We start from the raw sequence: 16089 nt of genomic DNA, 5'->3' as shown, positions 1-16089 counted from the left end.
GCAGCCTGGTGTCTCACCTTCCTCCTGCCACCCACTTCATTCTCCTGCGAAACCGGTGTGGGCACAAGGACTCTGGCCAGCTCAGGCCTGTGTGCCATGCCCCCTCTGTGCCATCCACTGCTCCTCATTGTCGCTGGACCCCAAGATGCAGGCAGACTGTTGGAGCATGGACAACCAGACCACAGCCAGTCTTTCCAAACGTGTCCTTGCTGGTAGTTCCATGTCACCATTCGGATTATCTACGGGTATAAATAGCCACCTCCCTCACCGTCAGCCCCTGGAAGGGAGGGCCTACTTTCCCTGACAAATAGCCTAGTGAGAAGACTTTTCTCTCTTCCAGTGTGGGTGGGGGAAATAGCCTGACCCCTTGAACTGTTGTGTGGGGATGTGCTGTGGCAAACAGACCCAGGAAGAACTTGAAAGTCTTCCGGATCATCTCTTGTCCCACAGGCTAAAATCCTTAGGACTCAAAAATCTGCAATTTGTTAAAACAATTGAAAATAGTAATCATTCCATTTAAGAAGTCTCAGGTGGGGTGATTTCAGGGTTGGCTCAAGCAGCAATTCAGTGATGGCTTTGAGGTCCCAGGTTCCTTGTCATCTCTTGTTTTCCACTTTCCTAAGCATGCCCGCTTGTTCTAACCCCAGGAGCTTCATAAACGAGCATTGAGACAATCATTCAAGAGGACAGGATGACTGTTTTCACATTTCCGTTTGAGGCAATCTCCTGGAATGCTCCCCCACACTGCACGGGCAGCCCATGTCACGTGTCTGACTGGATTCAGGTGTTGGCCAGGGGGATGGGCATGTCACCATCAGCTTGGACCTGTCCGGGTTTACCCACTAGACAGAGGAATCTCCTAGCATCTTCTGAAGCTTCCCGCCAAAAGATACACAACTGAGTTCCTCTCTGTTAAAGTAGGAGAGAACATCTGTTAGAGAGGGATCAAGGAGTCATATGATGAGTAGAAGCCCTTCCCACACCCTACTTCATAGAGCGAGAAGGACACACAAAATTCTGGATAGACCCCAGGTAATTTCAGCTAAAGAATGATCCCGGGTTTAGGTGGAAGGCAGGTGGGCTGCCAGGGAGGTACTTAGTGGAGCTGAGGTCCCAGGACTACCGGAACCAGCACAGCAGCACCTGTGAGCCTGGTGTGGCCGCTGACTGCCCTGTCGGCAGGAGGCCAACATTGCCACACACCCTGATTTTTCAGGAGCAGCCAGAAATCCAAACCTTTATGCAAAATCATACAATTCTTAAATACTGAGCATTAAATCAAAATTTTAAAAACACTGAGTGACTGTAATAAAAAATGTCCAAGAGCTGGACCTAGCCTGGGAACCACAGTTCTCATTCTGGTAAAGAGGCTCACGTACAGAGGTTGTCATGAGGCTTGGGGATGACTGACACTGAATAGCACAGCACTGTTATATTCTCCTGGGCCTGGGGATCAGGTCACTTTCCAACTTTTATCTTCTAGAAAGAACTGGGAAAAGGAGATGCGATGCACCAGGATGCTCATCGGAAATAGGCTGGGATGGGTCCTGCCAACAGGAAAGTTTCCCTTGCCGTGTTGGAGAAAGGTAGGGTGTGGACAATGTGATTCATAGTTTCAGATGGAAACTAGACACAATCCAGAACATTTATGGGAAAAGCAACAAGGTGATGAAACTTAGCCACCAGTTAAATGAAATTAGACAGATGAGTGCAAACATGGACAATTTAATACTTTATGGGAAGCCATGCTAGAGGATCTCTGCACACTGTGGGCCATCTCTACTTTGACCCCTGTCAGTTTTAACAGGATTTGGTGCTGGTATTGGGGTATCAACCAGGCCTTCTTGTCCAGGACAACGCAGTCATGAATGGAATGCCTGATTAATAAGGACTTTTCTCTGTCATCGTGCCCTGGGTGCCCACAGGCATCCACAGCCTCACCGTGTTACCAACTGCAGTGGCTAGCACTTCCTGTGTTACCTGGAGGCAACCCCTGGCCACTGGAGCCATGGGACCACCATGTCCCTACCCTGTCCTGTTTTCCCTGTTTACCTCTCCCTACACGCATCTCCTTCCCAAGAAGGCACTGAGGGAAACAAAGCAGCTTGTAAAAAGGTCAGTTTTCTGTTATGTTTTTTAAAAAGAGATATAAAAAAAAACCAACTCTGGTTTATTTTCGGAATGACTTAATAGAACTAAGTCCACTCAGCTATTTTTTATGAGATGTGAAACCAAGAGACTTCTTCATCTGTTTGCCCAGTAAATGCCATGACAGAGGTGACGAGTGTCAACCAATTGTTGGGCATGTCTTCTTTGCCTCCTCCTGGTCTGCCCTCTCCTGCCCTCACCTCCTCCCACAGTGTGGGAAAGGGTCAGAGTGTCATGCAGAGTGACTTTGCATAGATGGAAAATTAATGGCACAGGAGAGTTGAGTCGGTCCCCTGAAGTCACAGAGCTTGCACCAGGCAGCAGAGGAGAATTCACAGGGTACCTTTACTAGAACGGGGCTCTGACCTCTCCCCTCATACTTGAGAAGGACGGGGAGGAGACCACACTTCCATGAAATAGTCTGATTTAGTCAGGAAGACCAAATTCTAGGAAGTCCCCAGGGCATCCAGGGAGCCCCATCAACCCTGCCTGAAGAGTCCAACACATAGTGCTAGACTGGCAGATCTGAATGCAGCGCAGCCGGAGGGAGGCTCCCGGCTCACCTCCCGGAGAGAGGTGCAGGAATTATTATTATTCCTGGCTCCGGAAGCCAGGCTGCGGAGGAGCCATACACTGGAGTGCCCCTGCCACCTCCTCTCTCTCCACCCCAGCAGGCAGGGCCCGAGCCTTTGAAGCCAGAGTGCCATTGCACAGAAGAAGCCCCCAGCATACTTACCGAGGCGGCAGGGCCCAGGGGCCCACAGCAGCTTGTGACCCCAGTGGCAGGGGCGACAATGGATTGGTGGAAGGCGCGTCACCGCTGGATCATGCAGGGTGGAAAGGACAGCTGCAGGACACATGCTGGGATCTCAGGTCACAGGGCTGCCTTTGGAAGCACACACACTGCCCCAGTGCCCTACATGCATCCGCTCGGGTTCCTGGGTTAGGGATACCTCTAGCCACCCCTCCACCATCTCTGCTCGGGGCAGCTCCCCTCCTGCCCCACCCCCGGGGGCCTTCCCTGGGTCCGGTGGGGTGCTATGGAGCATGGCGCTACCGCTGGCGTGTGTGTGGAGGCTACTCCCAGAACCAACTAGAGCAGAGATAATCCTAAATCTGTCACACGGGGAATGGGAGCCTCTATCCACATGTCTGATAATGGCAACTGTTGGTGAAGCACTGACTGCCAAAAGCTTTACTACGTCATCTCATTTAAAGCACATGCTTCCACATTAGGAAACTGAGGCCCAGGGAGGACAGATACTTGCAAAGTCACATATCTAGGAAGTGTCACATTTGCTAGCAATCACAGCGACAGAAGGTGGAAATTATTATTCACGGTTGTGCTAAGTTGCTTGAGTTTGAAGATGCCAGCGGCAACCAGGCAGCAGCTCTGACCTAGGAAGATGGGGTCCCACTTTTTTGTGTGCTCCTGGATCAGGGCAGACGGTTCCTCTGCAGCCCAGGCTCCCAGCTGCAGAGGACAGTTTAGCACCCATCTGCTAGGTCCTGGGCATGGGCCTGGACCTCCCTGGTACCTGTCTAGTTCTCAATGGATGCTTGAGTCATTTGCTTCTCCAGATCTAGTCTGTCCTTCTAGAAAACCCCCAAGATTCCCCACTCAGCTTCCTGAAGGCAATAAAATTCTATCTATTCAACCTACATGACCTCCTTTCAAACAACCGTTGTGTTACTGTTCTCATTTCATGGAGAATCAAAACTTTAGATCATCTGCATTTCCATAAAATTGTATTGTCTAAATAGGGCCAAATTGTTATGACAGCTTACTGGAACCACCAAGAATGCTGCAAATGCCAAACGGACCCCACAAATCACCCAGCTCAGCCACGGAAGCATGATTTACAACCTTCTATTTCATGCACAGAGCTGATGCTAGAGATGAAAAATGTAAGAAAGACCCTGCCGAAAAGCACTATTCCTCTTTGTGATTTATCTTTTTCCAAATGCTGACAAGCAGCCTTTGCTTCTCAAAGCCAGTTGCCAGGAGGTAAACACCAGTTAACCTTAAAAACAACATGCAGCCCAGTCAAGTTTTCTATAAATATTGTGCATGATAAATTACGTTAGGAGACTATTTACAAAGTGTGGAAAAATCAATAATGCTCTAAAGAAGAATGTTTAATCAGCCAAGGAGCAAAACAAGTCTTGAAGGCAGGGGAGTCTTTGAAAAAGAAAATCTCCAAGCCTCCGCCAAATGCAATTGGGTGTTTTTGTCCTTTTCAGCTTTTCTTCAGTGGGGATGGGTGTGGAGGTGTGGTGCCTGACTTTTCTGTTTCCTTGCCATTCCAGTAACAGGGACTCTAACCTCTTGAGAGTCCGCTCTGCCTCAGACCCCAAAGGAAGTGCATACAGCTATTGTCTCCTTAAATTTAGCGCTCACAACGTGATGGCATTGTGACTCTTATTTTCCCCCGTTTCCCAGACGAGGAAACCAACATCTCTGGAGGGTAGGTGCGTCCAATCCCAAAACCAGCAAATGCCCAAACGGAGGCTCCAACTCCAGCTGTAGTGGGAGAGTCTGGGTGTTCTCAGCTCCTCAGCTTCCCAGTATGATGGTAGTTCACTTCCTTCCAGGCGCTGTTCTCTGCTGGAGGTAAGAACTCACTGAATCTCCACAAAGCCCCCTGGGACCTGAAGTTGCCTTGTCTCCCACTGCAGTTGAGGAAAGAGTCACAGATTGTTCTGCTACACAATGAGGAACAGAGTGATTCAGCAGCTTGCGTTAAGTCACACAGCTACTCAGTGACAGAGTGGGATTTGAACGGAGGGTGGAAGTGTGCTATCTCTTCAAAGCGAAAAAAGTTGGATGATCTATAAGCCGCCCCCTTGCTCCTCTCAACAAGTGCTCTTCTTAATGCCTGTCACCCAGTTATCCCATCCCCCCACCCACCTCCCCTCCAGTAACCCTCGGTTTTTTTCCTACAGTTAATGAAAGAGTCTGTTATGGTTTGCCTCCCTCTCTGTTTTTATCTTATTTTTCCTTCCCTTCCCTCAATGTTCTTCTGCTTTGTTTCTTAGATCCCACATAAGAGTGAAATCACACGACATTTGTCTTTCTCTGACTGACTTATTTTGCTTAGCATAATACACTTTAACTCCACCCACATTGTTGCAAATGGCAAGATTTCATTCTTTTTTTTAAATATTTATTTATTTATTTATTTATTTATATTTATTTATTTGACACAGAGAGAGAGAGAGAGAGAAAGATCACAAGCAGGCAGAGAGGCAGGCGGGGGGGGGGGGCGCGGGGAAGCAGGCTCTGGCTGAGCAGAGAACCTGATGCGGGGCTCGATCCCAGGACCTTGGGATCATGACCTGAGCCGAAGGCATAGGCTTAACCCACTGAGCCACCCAGGTGGCCCCATTCTTTTTGATTGTTGAGGAATATTCCATTGTATATATGTATATACCACATCTTCTTTATCCATTTATTAGTGGATGGACATTTGGGCTCTTTCCCTAATGTGATTATTATGATAGTGCTGCTTTAAACATTGGGTTGCATGTGACCCTTGGAATCAACATTTTTGTACCCATTAGACTAATACCTAGTAGTGCCGTTGCTGAATTGTAGGGTAGCTCTATTTTCAACTTTTTCAGGAATCTCCATGCTGTTTTCCAGAGTGGCTGCACCATCTTGCATTCCCACCAACAGTGTAGGAAAGTTCCCCTTTCTCGGTATCCTCACCAATATCTGTTGTTTCTTGACTTGTTAATTTTAGCCATTCTGATAGGGTGGTTTCTCACTGTGGTTTTGATTTGTATTTTCCTAATACCAAGCAATGTTCAGTATTTTTTCATGTGTCTGTTGGCCATTTGGATGTTTTCTTTGGAAAAGCATCTATTCATGACTTTTGCCCATTTCTTGACTGGATTTTTTTTGTTTTGTTTTTTGGGTGTTAAGTTTGTTAAGTTCTTTACAGATTTTGGATGTTAACCCTTTATTTGATGAGACATTTGTCTCATTCTCCCATTCCATAGACTACATTTTAGGTTTGTTGGCTGTTTCCTTTGCTGTGCAGAAGCTTTTTACCTTGATAAGGTTCTAATAGTTCATTTTTGCTTTCGTTTCCCTTGCCTCTGGTGACATGTATAGTAAGAATTTGCTAGGGCTGAAGTCAAGAGACTGTTGCCTATGTACTCCTCCAGGATCTTGATGGATTCCCGTCTTATATTTAGGTCTTTCACCCATTTTGAATTTGTTTTTGTGTATAGTGTAAGAAAGTGGTCTGTTTTCATTATTCTGCATGTGGCTGTCATTTTCCCAGCACCATTTGTTGAAGAGATTATCTTTTTCCATTGGCTCTTTTTTCCTGCTTTGTGGATGATTAATTGATCATAGAGCTGAGGGTCCATTTCTAGGTTCTCTATTCTGTTCCACTGATCTATGTGTCTCTTTTTGGGCCAGTACCATACTGTCTTGACAATTACAGCTTCATAATATGGCTTGAAGTCCGAAATTGTGATGCTTTCCACTTTGCTTTTCCTGTTCAACATTGTTTAGCCCATTTGGAGTGTCTTCCGATTCCATACAAATTTTAGCTCTGTGAAAAATGCTGGTGTTATTTTGATAGGGATTATATCAGATGTGTAGATTGCTTCTGGCAGTACAGATATTTTAACAATATTTATTCTTTTGTATGAAGTAAGTTTTTAGACAATTTAAAAAGAGAGCTCAGTACTCATTGATAAATGAGTACAGAATAAAAGTAGACAGTTTGGGGTCATGGCTCAGGGCTTACACCATGCTAATAGGATTATGATTGTTTTAGAACATTTAATGTGGCTTGCACTCAAAAATCTGCCAAGGAAAGCTCTCTGGTCTCCCCACTACAGATTCCTATTTTTAAACTATCAATCTTCAAAGGGGTTTGATAAAATCCACGTTCTTTTTTTAAGATTTTATTTATTTATTTGACAGACAGAGATCACAAGTAGACAGAGAGGCAGGCAGAGAGGGAGGGGGAAGCAAGCTCCCTGCTGAGCAGAGAGCCCAATGTGGGGCTCGATCCCAGGACCCTGAGATCATGACCTGAGCAGAAGGCAGAGGCTTAACCCACTGAGCCACCCAGGTGTCCCGATAAAATCTACATTCTAAGTAAAAGGTGGTAACTTGTCATCTGAGGAAGAATTCAGTACGTGAGGCTCAGAATTTTCTTCAAGTCAGCATCCAGGCAATCTTCAGTACTTTGTGAACTCAGCTAAATCCCACCTGGTAAAAGTAAGCTCTCCTTCTTCTGCTGAGCTCACAAGGTATTGGGCTCCCACCCCCACCCCCCAAATGCTTGTGCCACTTCCTTACAGGTGAAGGAGGACAGCAGGACACTTGGAGCTAGAGACCTCTGGCTGTGGGGTCCCAGGAGAGTTAACTCAGCCAAGCTCAGCAGGCAGTAACTGAAAGATCAAGGATTAGAGTGGAAGTCAGAAGTTGTGAGGCACAAAGGGAGGGGAGATAATCACTGCACTGTATTTAACAGTCATTGCGTCAGTATGAGGCCAACTGCACCCATGTGGTTTAGACAGATGATTTGGTTCCTTGTACCACACAGTGAGGGCAGCAGTGGTCTCTGTCCCTGCATTCTCTCTGATCTCTTTATTCCCAGTTTCAGAAGAGAGAAGGATATGTAATTACATGAGTTCTCTGTTGTTGACACTAGATTAAGAAAGGCATCCAGAGGCTCTGGTTCCCATGTCCTTCTTTACAGATGAGGGGGAGCTAGAGCAAGGCTTAGCTAACCGGGTTACTGGAGATAAGGAAGTGGACTTCACAAATTTAAGAGCTGGGAGCTTCTTGCACTGTACATGGTCTGTCTCACAGCCAGTGTTTTACAATATTCCCTGGGTTAATGAATAAATAAACTGAGCTTGCTTCATGTCCTTGCTTCACTTTCTTCTTTATGATGTCAACACCTGGCTAAGTGAAGAAGAGTTGATTCGGAAGTTCCCATGTGAAAAATGAAGAACTGCCAACGAAAGAATACCCGGACAAAGATCTGGGGGTCAGAATGTTTCATAAGCTGGAAATCACTCATTCAGCCCATGTCCTTAAGCACCAACCAAGCAGGATGCTGGGTGAATCCTGCACGATCACAGCAGTTAATCGAGGAATTACACAGACAGGAGTCTAAATCAGGAGGGAGAGTCTCTGCTATGAGTGCATGCCAGGCTGTAGTGCAACTCAAGTTTCAATCATCATCAGACTGATTTTATAAAATGATAAGAAGTTGCCTGCCTATAACTAAAACTTTAGAAACATAGCTTCTTTGCCCAGAAAGAAGTCAACACTGACCCTTTCTCCAAGCTACAGTGGCCTGCACCCAGGGACTCCAGCCTTTCCATGCCCCCTTAAACCTGGCTACTTCCCAAGTTTCCCAAGGTGGTAAATTCAGAGTCCTAAGGAGGCAGGGGGATCCTGGGTCCTAAGAGGCAGACTCCCTCCAGTTGTTCTCTGGTCCAGGCCCCATTTCTCCACCTCCAGTAGACACAGCCTTCCAGGATCCGCAACCCTTGGTAGTATAAGCAGAGAGTGATGAAGTCTTTCTGGATACCTCCCATGTCCTCTGCTCCTACTCCACCAATGCCAAGAACAGCCTGTTCTGGACCTGTATCATTTCCTGAATCTGCTGTCCCTAATCCAGGGGATCAGCTCAGCTCAAGTCACTGTCATCTGTGCCTGCAAATCAACTGTTGCCTGCTGAGTGGCTCCCCCATACAACTGGGATCCGTTAGCTTACTCTCCAATTCTTTACATACAGTCTCAGCAGGTTGATCTCTGGGTGTTCCCCATGGATTTTAGAACAAAACCCCAAATCTTCATTGTTTGGACTCATAGAGTTCCTCTTTCCCTGGGTACTCCCTCCCATTTTTCAGGTTCCAGTCTCATGGCCCATCCTTCATACGTTTGTAAAGGTCACAACCCTCACACCACAGGGCCTCTGTCTGTGCTATTCCCTCATATGGAAATCATTTCCCTTCTTAACTATTCCTCCTTTAGGTCCCAACTTCATTGGCCTTCTCCATCAGAGGAGCCAGTCCTATGGCCCACATCCCAAATAGGGCAGTACCTCTGCTGACACTTTTTTTTTTTTTTTCTGCTGACACTTTCAACTTCTCCTTGTGGTACCTATCATAGCTACAGCTGTCCAACATGTTCAAATCTGTCCCCTCTAACGGACTTCAAGGGTCATGAAGGCAGGAGTCCCTCCTTTAATCCCAATGCCTAGCCCAGTGCATGGTGGTGGCTTAAATAACATTGACTGGTTGACTGGCTGGCTGGCTGGCTGGCTGATTGCCTGGTTGGATGAATGGGTGGATGGATAAATGCATGGATAGATAGGTGAGTGGGTGGATAGATGGACAGGTAGATGGATGGATGGGTGGGTGGATGGATAAGTGAGTGGTTAGATGGATAGGTCGATGGGTGGACGGATGGGTGGATGGATGGATAGATGGATGGATGGATGGATGGATGGATGGATGGATACATGTATGGATGGTTAGGTGAGTTGGTGGATAGATGGCACCAAACAACACAGGGGGAGCCTAAGGGTCTGAGACAGGATTCCTGGACTATCTCAAATATCTTATTAAAATAAGAACATAAGGGACACCTCTGAAGGGTCTCCAACTAGAGTCTGAGATGGGCACCTTATGCTTTGGCGAGGCTGAAAGCCAGTGAGGTCATAACCCCCCATGACACCCTAATTCAAATCTCGATAGAGGGCCAATGTAGCAGACATGTGTGCCGTGCCCAGAGCATCTTGGTAGCTTCCAGCCATTCCCCTCCTGAGTGCTCCTTCTGGTGAATGAGGTTCTCACTATCAATCCAGAGTGCCAAGAATTTGTTGCTTCCAGTGAGGAGGGGAGCTGTAAGAGAGCTGCCATAGTCCCATCTCCTTGGCTCAGAAAACTGATAAGGTCACTGAGTGTTCCCGGGTACCATGCTCCAGGAGACCCAGTATCATCTGCATGCTCAGGCATCCTCTGTTCCCTCCACCCCCTATTCCTGTCTGACTTCTCCTCTCAGATAAATGACGTGTCCCAAATCTTTGTCTCAGGGTCTACTTCTGGGGGGAAGACAGCCCCGATGAGTAACACATCTGTGACTTCAGGAAAAACACATTTTGTTTCAAGGGCCTTTGATAAGCTGCTGGGAGGAAGGGGCCTGCTGTGGCCGGGATTCTCAGAATTCTGGCCCTTCCTACTAACCCTGAGCCGGGGGAGGCAGGAAAGCAAGTCCAGGGCCACGAGGCTAGAAACATTTTTCTCTTGTTTTTCTGTTGCTTTTTGTGACACTGCCACCTCACAACACAGTATTTGCACTATGAAACCCTGAAAACTGCCAAATTTCATCCCATTTGGGTTAATGTTCTTTAGGAGCTTGGCATTGTGTGAGACAATCAGTCATTCCCACGGCCTGGTTCCTATTTAAAAACTGCCCATCTATTTAAAGTTCACGATGAGGGGATGAAAGAAAAAAGACTTCCAAAGCCAAAGGGAACATGAGATAGGCAGAAGAAAAATCCAGTTTGCTTCTAAAAAAGGCTGAAAATTATAACCATCCATGGCCTCATGTCTTAAGTCTGAGAATTTTTTTTTTTTTTCTCTTCTGGTTGTTTGCAAACCAAAGTGGAATTTTATTATGGGTTACTAAGTGAGCTTTTTCAAGTTCCTAGTCTCCAAAAGTATCCACTCACTCTGTAGCATGCCATTTAAGTTCTTCCTGCAGATGGGAAAGACAAGGGAGCCCAAATAAAGCAGCAAGCATCCCTGAGCTGGAACCGCCTGTCCCCCCACGCTGCTGCATTTCCCCAGCGACTAGCCAGAGACCCAACGCAGCCGTCTGACCTCTTCTATGAACAACAAAACCATGATGAAGGCAACAGGAGTCAGAAAACTATTCACTGCAGGAAGCCCCAGTATCCGGTAAGAAATAAGAAGTACAACAGCACAGGATGCGCCTTGGGTCAGGGGAATGTGAAAAGCCCTCAGTCTTTGTGTTCTTCCCTGTGCCAGAGCGTCTGCGCCCAAGCCCTCAGTTCTCCTTGGAGCTCAGCTGAGCCTGCTGCTGTCACTGCAGGGCCACCAGCCTCCTGCCAAGAGGGACCCGGGGCCATGATGGCCACCTCCGCCAGGCTGCTGCCGCTGCTGCCGCTGCTACCGCTGCTGCCACTGCTGCTGCTTCTGGGCCAGCCCCAGGCGGGGGCCCAGGCTCCCAGGGAAGCCGTGGTGTGTGCGGGGAATGCCTGTTACACCGCCCACTGGGGCAAGCTGAGTGCGGCGGAGGCCCAGCTTCACTGCAGCAAGAATGGGGGCAACCTGGCCACGGTGAGGAGTGAGGAGGAGGCCCGGCACATCCAGAGTGCCCTCACCCAGCTCCTGGAGTCGGAGGCAGTCCTGGCAGCTAGGATCGGCAAGTTCTGGATAGGGCTCCAGCGCGAGAAGGGCAAGTGCTTAGACCCCAGCCTGCCGCTTAAAGGCTTCAGCTGGCTGGGCGGCGGGGAGGACACGTCTTACACCAACTGGAACAAGGAGGTCAGGAGCTCTTGCATTTCCAAGCGCTGTGTGTCCCTGCTGCTGCAACTGTCCCAGCCGTCCCATGCCAGCCATCTCTCCAAGTGGTCCGAGGGCCCCTGTGGGAGCCCGAACTCTCCAGGAAGCAGCGTAGAGGGCTTCGTGTGCAAGTTCAGTTTCAAAGGCATGTGCCAGCCTCTGGCTCTGGGGGGTCCAGGCCGGGTAGACTACACGACCCCATTCAAGGCCACCAGCTCTTCCCTGGAGGCTGTGCCCTTTGGGTCCGCGGCTACCGTGGTCTGCGGGGCCAGGGAACACAGTCAGGAGGATTACTTCGTGTGCAGGGAGAAGGCCCCTGATGTGTTTGACTGGGGCAGCTCGGGCCCCCTCTGCATCAGCACCCAGTATGGCTGCAGCTTCAACAACGGGGGCTGCCAGCAGGACTGCTTCGAGGGGGGCGACGGCTCCTTCCGCTGTGGCTGCCGGCCGGGCTTCCGGCTGCTCGACGACCTGGTGACCTGTACCTCCCGGAACCCTTGCAGCTCCAACCCATGCAGAGGCTCAGCCACCTGTGTGCCGGCATCCCAAGGGGAGAACTACACCTGCCGCTGCCCCCTAGGCTACCAGCTGGATTCGAGTCAGCGGGACTGCGTGGACCTGGACGAGTGCCAGGACTCACCGTGCCCGCAGGAGTGTGTCAACGCCCCTGGGAGCTTCCGCTGTGAGTGCTGGGTGGGCTATGAGCCCAGTGAGTCAGGATGTCAGGATGTGGATGAGTGTGCCACCGGCCACACGCCCTGCGCCCAGAACTGCACCAACACAGACGGCTCCTTCTACTGCTCCTGCAAGAAGGGCTATGTTCTGGCTGGGGAGGATGGCACCCAGTGCCAGGATGTGGACGAGTGTGCGGACACAGAGAATGGCCTCTGTGACAGCTTGTGCCTCAACACGCAGGGGTCCTTCCGCTGCGGCTGCCTGCCAGGCTGGGAGCTGGGCCCCGATGGGGTCTCCTGCACGCCGGGACCCACCTCCCTGGCACCACCGCCTGGGCCTCCCCAGGGAGAGGATGCAGGAGATAGAGAGGGGAGAGTTGTGTATTCTGCCACAATGCCCAGGCCCATCGGGGACCCTGAGGGCACTTCCAAGGAGGCACCCACCACAAAGGGACCCTCCCTCCCACGCAACACCTTTGTCTCCCCAACTGCACCTGACATGCTGGCTCCCAGTAGGCCCCCTGGTGTCTGGATGGAGCCCAGCACCCATCACCCCATGGCCACCACTGGCCTTGGGGAGAAGGCAGATGAAGATTTCATGGCAGAACAAAGCGAAGAGGGCACGGACGGTCAAAAGCTGCTGCTGTTCTACATCCTGGGCACGGTGGTGGCCATCCTACTCTTACTGGCTCTGGCTCTAGGGCTACTGGTCTATCGCAAGCGGAGAGCAAAGAGGGAGGAGGAGAAGGAGAAAAAGCCCCAGAATGCAGCTGACAGCTACTCCTGGGCTCCAGAGCGAGCTGAGAGCAGGGCTTTGGAGAATCAGTACAGGTAAAGGAGGCCTCAGGTCACCCAGAGGGGGCGGGAGGGTGGGCAGGTGCGGGTAGGTGGGAGGGCAAGGACTGGCACACAAAGCAGGCAGAGTTCAAGGGACAGGCATTGTCCAGGCTGTCAGCCCAGAGGCGATCCTGAAGGGCTGTTGCCCTGCCTGGGGTGTGGAGTATGTGGGTCTCTCCCAGGGTCTAGATGTGCTTGGCGGGTCACAGCAGCTTCCAATGCTGTCGTGGTTGTTTTCTGTAGTCCGACGCCAGGGACGGACTGCTGAAGGTGAGATGGCCCCAGAGACACTGACAATCAGCCACCACCATCCTCTGACCTTTACGCAACCCGTCAGAAGTGGGGGGCCCACATCCTTCCAAAAGACTGGACTGGAATCTTAGCAAACAGTTGTAAACATTCTTAAAAGCCTGACTGCTTGGAATATACAGGTATTTTCTACATGTGTGTGGTATTCCTGGAGTGGGACCACTGGGTTAGGATGTCATTTTGGGAATTTTGTGAATATTAACAATTCTTACTCACTTATCTTGTCAAATTCAAATGTGACTGATTGCATGGCTCCCACTGATTCTGGATGAGGGGTTTACAAGTCAGGTGCTAATGGTGCTCCTTTTGAACTGCTTTTCTGCTCACTGGAATCATCTAAGAAGAAAAGGTGGTCTGCTAATGCTAATTAGGGTTGGAATGATTTGTTCCTCTTGGTAGAACAGAAACTAAATCGATTGTTTAATTACATAGTCCATAAGAAGTATTTTTTTGTTTTTGTTTTTGTTTTGTTTTGTTTTGTTTTTGTCAAAAGGAACATATTCAGAACTGGAAACATTTCTTTACAGTTGAGTTCATGCATTTTCCCAAGCCCTGCGGAGTTTTATAGTTGGAGTCCCACAGAATGACCAGAGTACACTGATCTGCTTAGGTAGCAAGCATGCTGGGAGTTTTGAAATTGCATTTCCTAGTTCTTAGTGTCTCTATTAGTCTTGGGTTTATTTGCAAGTGAATTCTGGAAAGTGTGGGAGGAGGTATGAAATGTTTTCGAGAGCAAGTACTCCAAAGTGCCTGAGAGAGAAGCCTGGGGTTTGTTTCACAAGTACTTGAATCAATCCATCTAAATGCACTTGTGCTAACACACACTTACTGTTGATGAGGTGACTACGCACAAGGGGAAAAGCTGGAGACGTCTTGTCTCTGGGCGAGTGCAGCCCCGAGACACCTCCCAGGCCACCTGCCTTCCCTGAATGCTGCTCTGGATTTAAATGCTTTGATCATAGATGGATGAAGTCCTGAGAAGCCTCTCATTCTGATTACTAAGACTGTGTGAGGGGGATGAGATGCTGAGTTTTGAATGGTGGCATCTTAAGGCATTTTAACATAGCTCACAGCTGGTATTGCTTCTTGAGAACATGATCCTGACTTGTGGCTGTAGCTTGCATGCCAGGGACTGGGCAAGCAGGACACTGTCTTCTTTCTGCTTGAAGAAGTGTGACACATTTTTCTCTATTTCTTAAAAAAGCGGGGGAGATGGGAGGGATAGAGGAAAAGAGAATAGCTCAAAATTTGCAACCACAGAAACCACTCAAAGCAGTTTTAATTTATTTTTAAATGCTTGCTTGCAAAGATTTCCCTTCCCAGTGTAGTGGTGGAAAGTAATTTCTCCCCACGCAGCTCTGCCTGTGTCACTGGAAAGCTCCTCAGGGATTCACCAGTGGTCAGAACTGTTAAAACCTGCCTGATTAGCACTGGGAGACCTCAAGTGGCCTGCAGGCTTGTTGCTGTCGCCTTGTAGAGCAGAACGGGACTGTATTTCCTTCTAGGGATTTCAAAATCTGCCTCTAAGAACCAGGGTGCTCTATTGTTTCTATTTTTGCCTTAAAAACACATCTGTCCCAGAGGCGGACACCTGGGGTAGGAAGAGCTGCCGGGTGCATGGCCCTCAGAGTTGTGTAAATATCCTTTAGCTAATTTTGAAATGTAGTTGCTATATTTCAGGATTTTTGTTTTGTTTTATTTTGTTGTTGTTTTGAGAAAATGGATAAGTGAAGGAGTAGGTGTAAGGAAAGATGAAGCTTTTGGAGGACTTAACAAGGTATTTGGAACTTGTGCTTTTTAAAGACATCTGAGATTATTTAGATTTCAGTTGAAATATTGATGCTTAACACCCAAGAAGACAAAGGTTGTATCCACTGAGTGCAGGACCCTCTATGGGAACCAATCATGCCACTATTCAGATGATTTTAAAGAGTTAGCTGGTTGTGTTAGTGACAATATCTGCACTTACGTGAAATAAATGCAAATTCAACAACTTTACCTCCAGGCTTTTACAATTCTACCTTGTCACTAGAAGGAAGGAGGCATTCCTAGTCTAGGCTTCCCCTAAGCCCCTCTCTGGACCTGTGGGACCTTTACTGGCTGAGGTCCCCAAATGCGCCCTCTCATTTTTAGAGTTGGATTTCTTCTCTGGTGCAGCCCCAATTCTGATTTCCATGTTCAAATCCCTCTATGGGTAAGAAAATCTATCCCCGACAACATGGAGACCACAGATCCCCACCGTGAAATACACAAGGGAGGAAATGGGCTGGTAAATAATTTCTCAATACCCTCTCCAGCAGAATCTGCCCCTTCCTCGGTAGACGTGCCCTGCCTTGTCTCCTGGCCGCTCCTACTAGTGGCTAAGATCCCAGAACTAGATGACCTTAGGCAGTGAATCTGATGAAAACCGCTGGTCTCAAACAAATGCTATTGTCCTGTTTAATACCTCTGTCATTTTGTCTGAGGGATGTGAATCCCTGCTTGGGGAGATAGGGGCCCACAGCAGTGGATAAACAAATGCCCACTGTCCATGTGGCCAATAACT

The 16089-nt window shown here is 48.7% G+C and overlaps 1 protein-coding gene across 1 annotated transcript; it reads left to right on the top strand.

Moving 5' to 3' along the window:
- The first annotated feature begins 11013 nt into the window (after nucleotides 1-11013).
- On the top strand, nucleotides 11014-15542 carry CD93 (CD93 molecule). Its single transcript, XM_032859319.1, has 3 exons — nucleotides 11014-11097; nucleotides 11188-13229; nucleotides 13479-15542. The coding sequence occupies exons 2-3, from the start codon at nucleotides 11287-11289 to the stop codon at nucleotides 13501-13503; spliced, it is 1968 nt and encodes a 655-aa protein (XP_032715210.1). The 5' UTR covers nucleotides 11014-11097; nucleotides 11188-11286; the 3' UTR covers nucleotides 13504-15542.
- Nucleotides 15543-16089: the final 547 nt, after the last annotated feature.

Source organism: Lontra canadensis, unplaced genomic scaffold, assembly GCF_010015895.1.
Source record: "Lontra canadensis isolate GAN:19392208 unplaced genomic scaffold, GSC_riverotter_1.0 scaffold16, whole genome shotgun sequence".
Classification (NCBI taxonomy): Eukaryota; Metazoa; Chordata; class Mammalia; order Carnivora; family Mustelidae; genus Lontra; species Lontra canadensis.
The sequence above is the reverse complement of the archived record's forward strand: the minus strand, read 5'-3'. Positions and strand labels throughout refer to the sequence as shown.

Coding starts and splice junctions, on each gene's coding strand:
- CD93 (XM_032859319.1), top strand. CDS start 11,287: ATGATGGCCACCTCCGCCAGGCTGCTGCCGCTGCTGCCGCTGCTACCG. Junction 13,230..13,478: donor GCTTTGGAGAATCAGTACAG/GTAAAGGAGGCC, acceptor TGTTTTCTGTAG/TCCGACGCCAGGGACGGACT.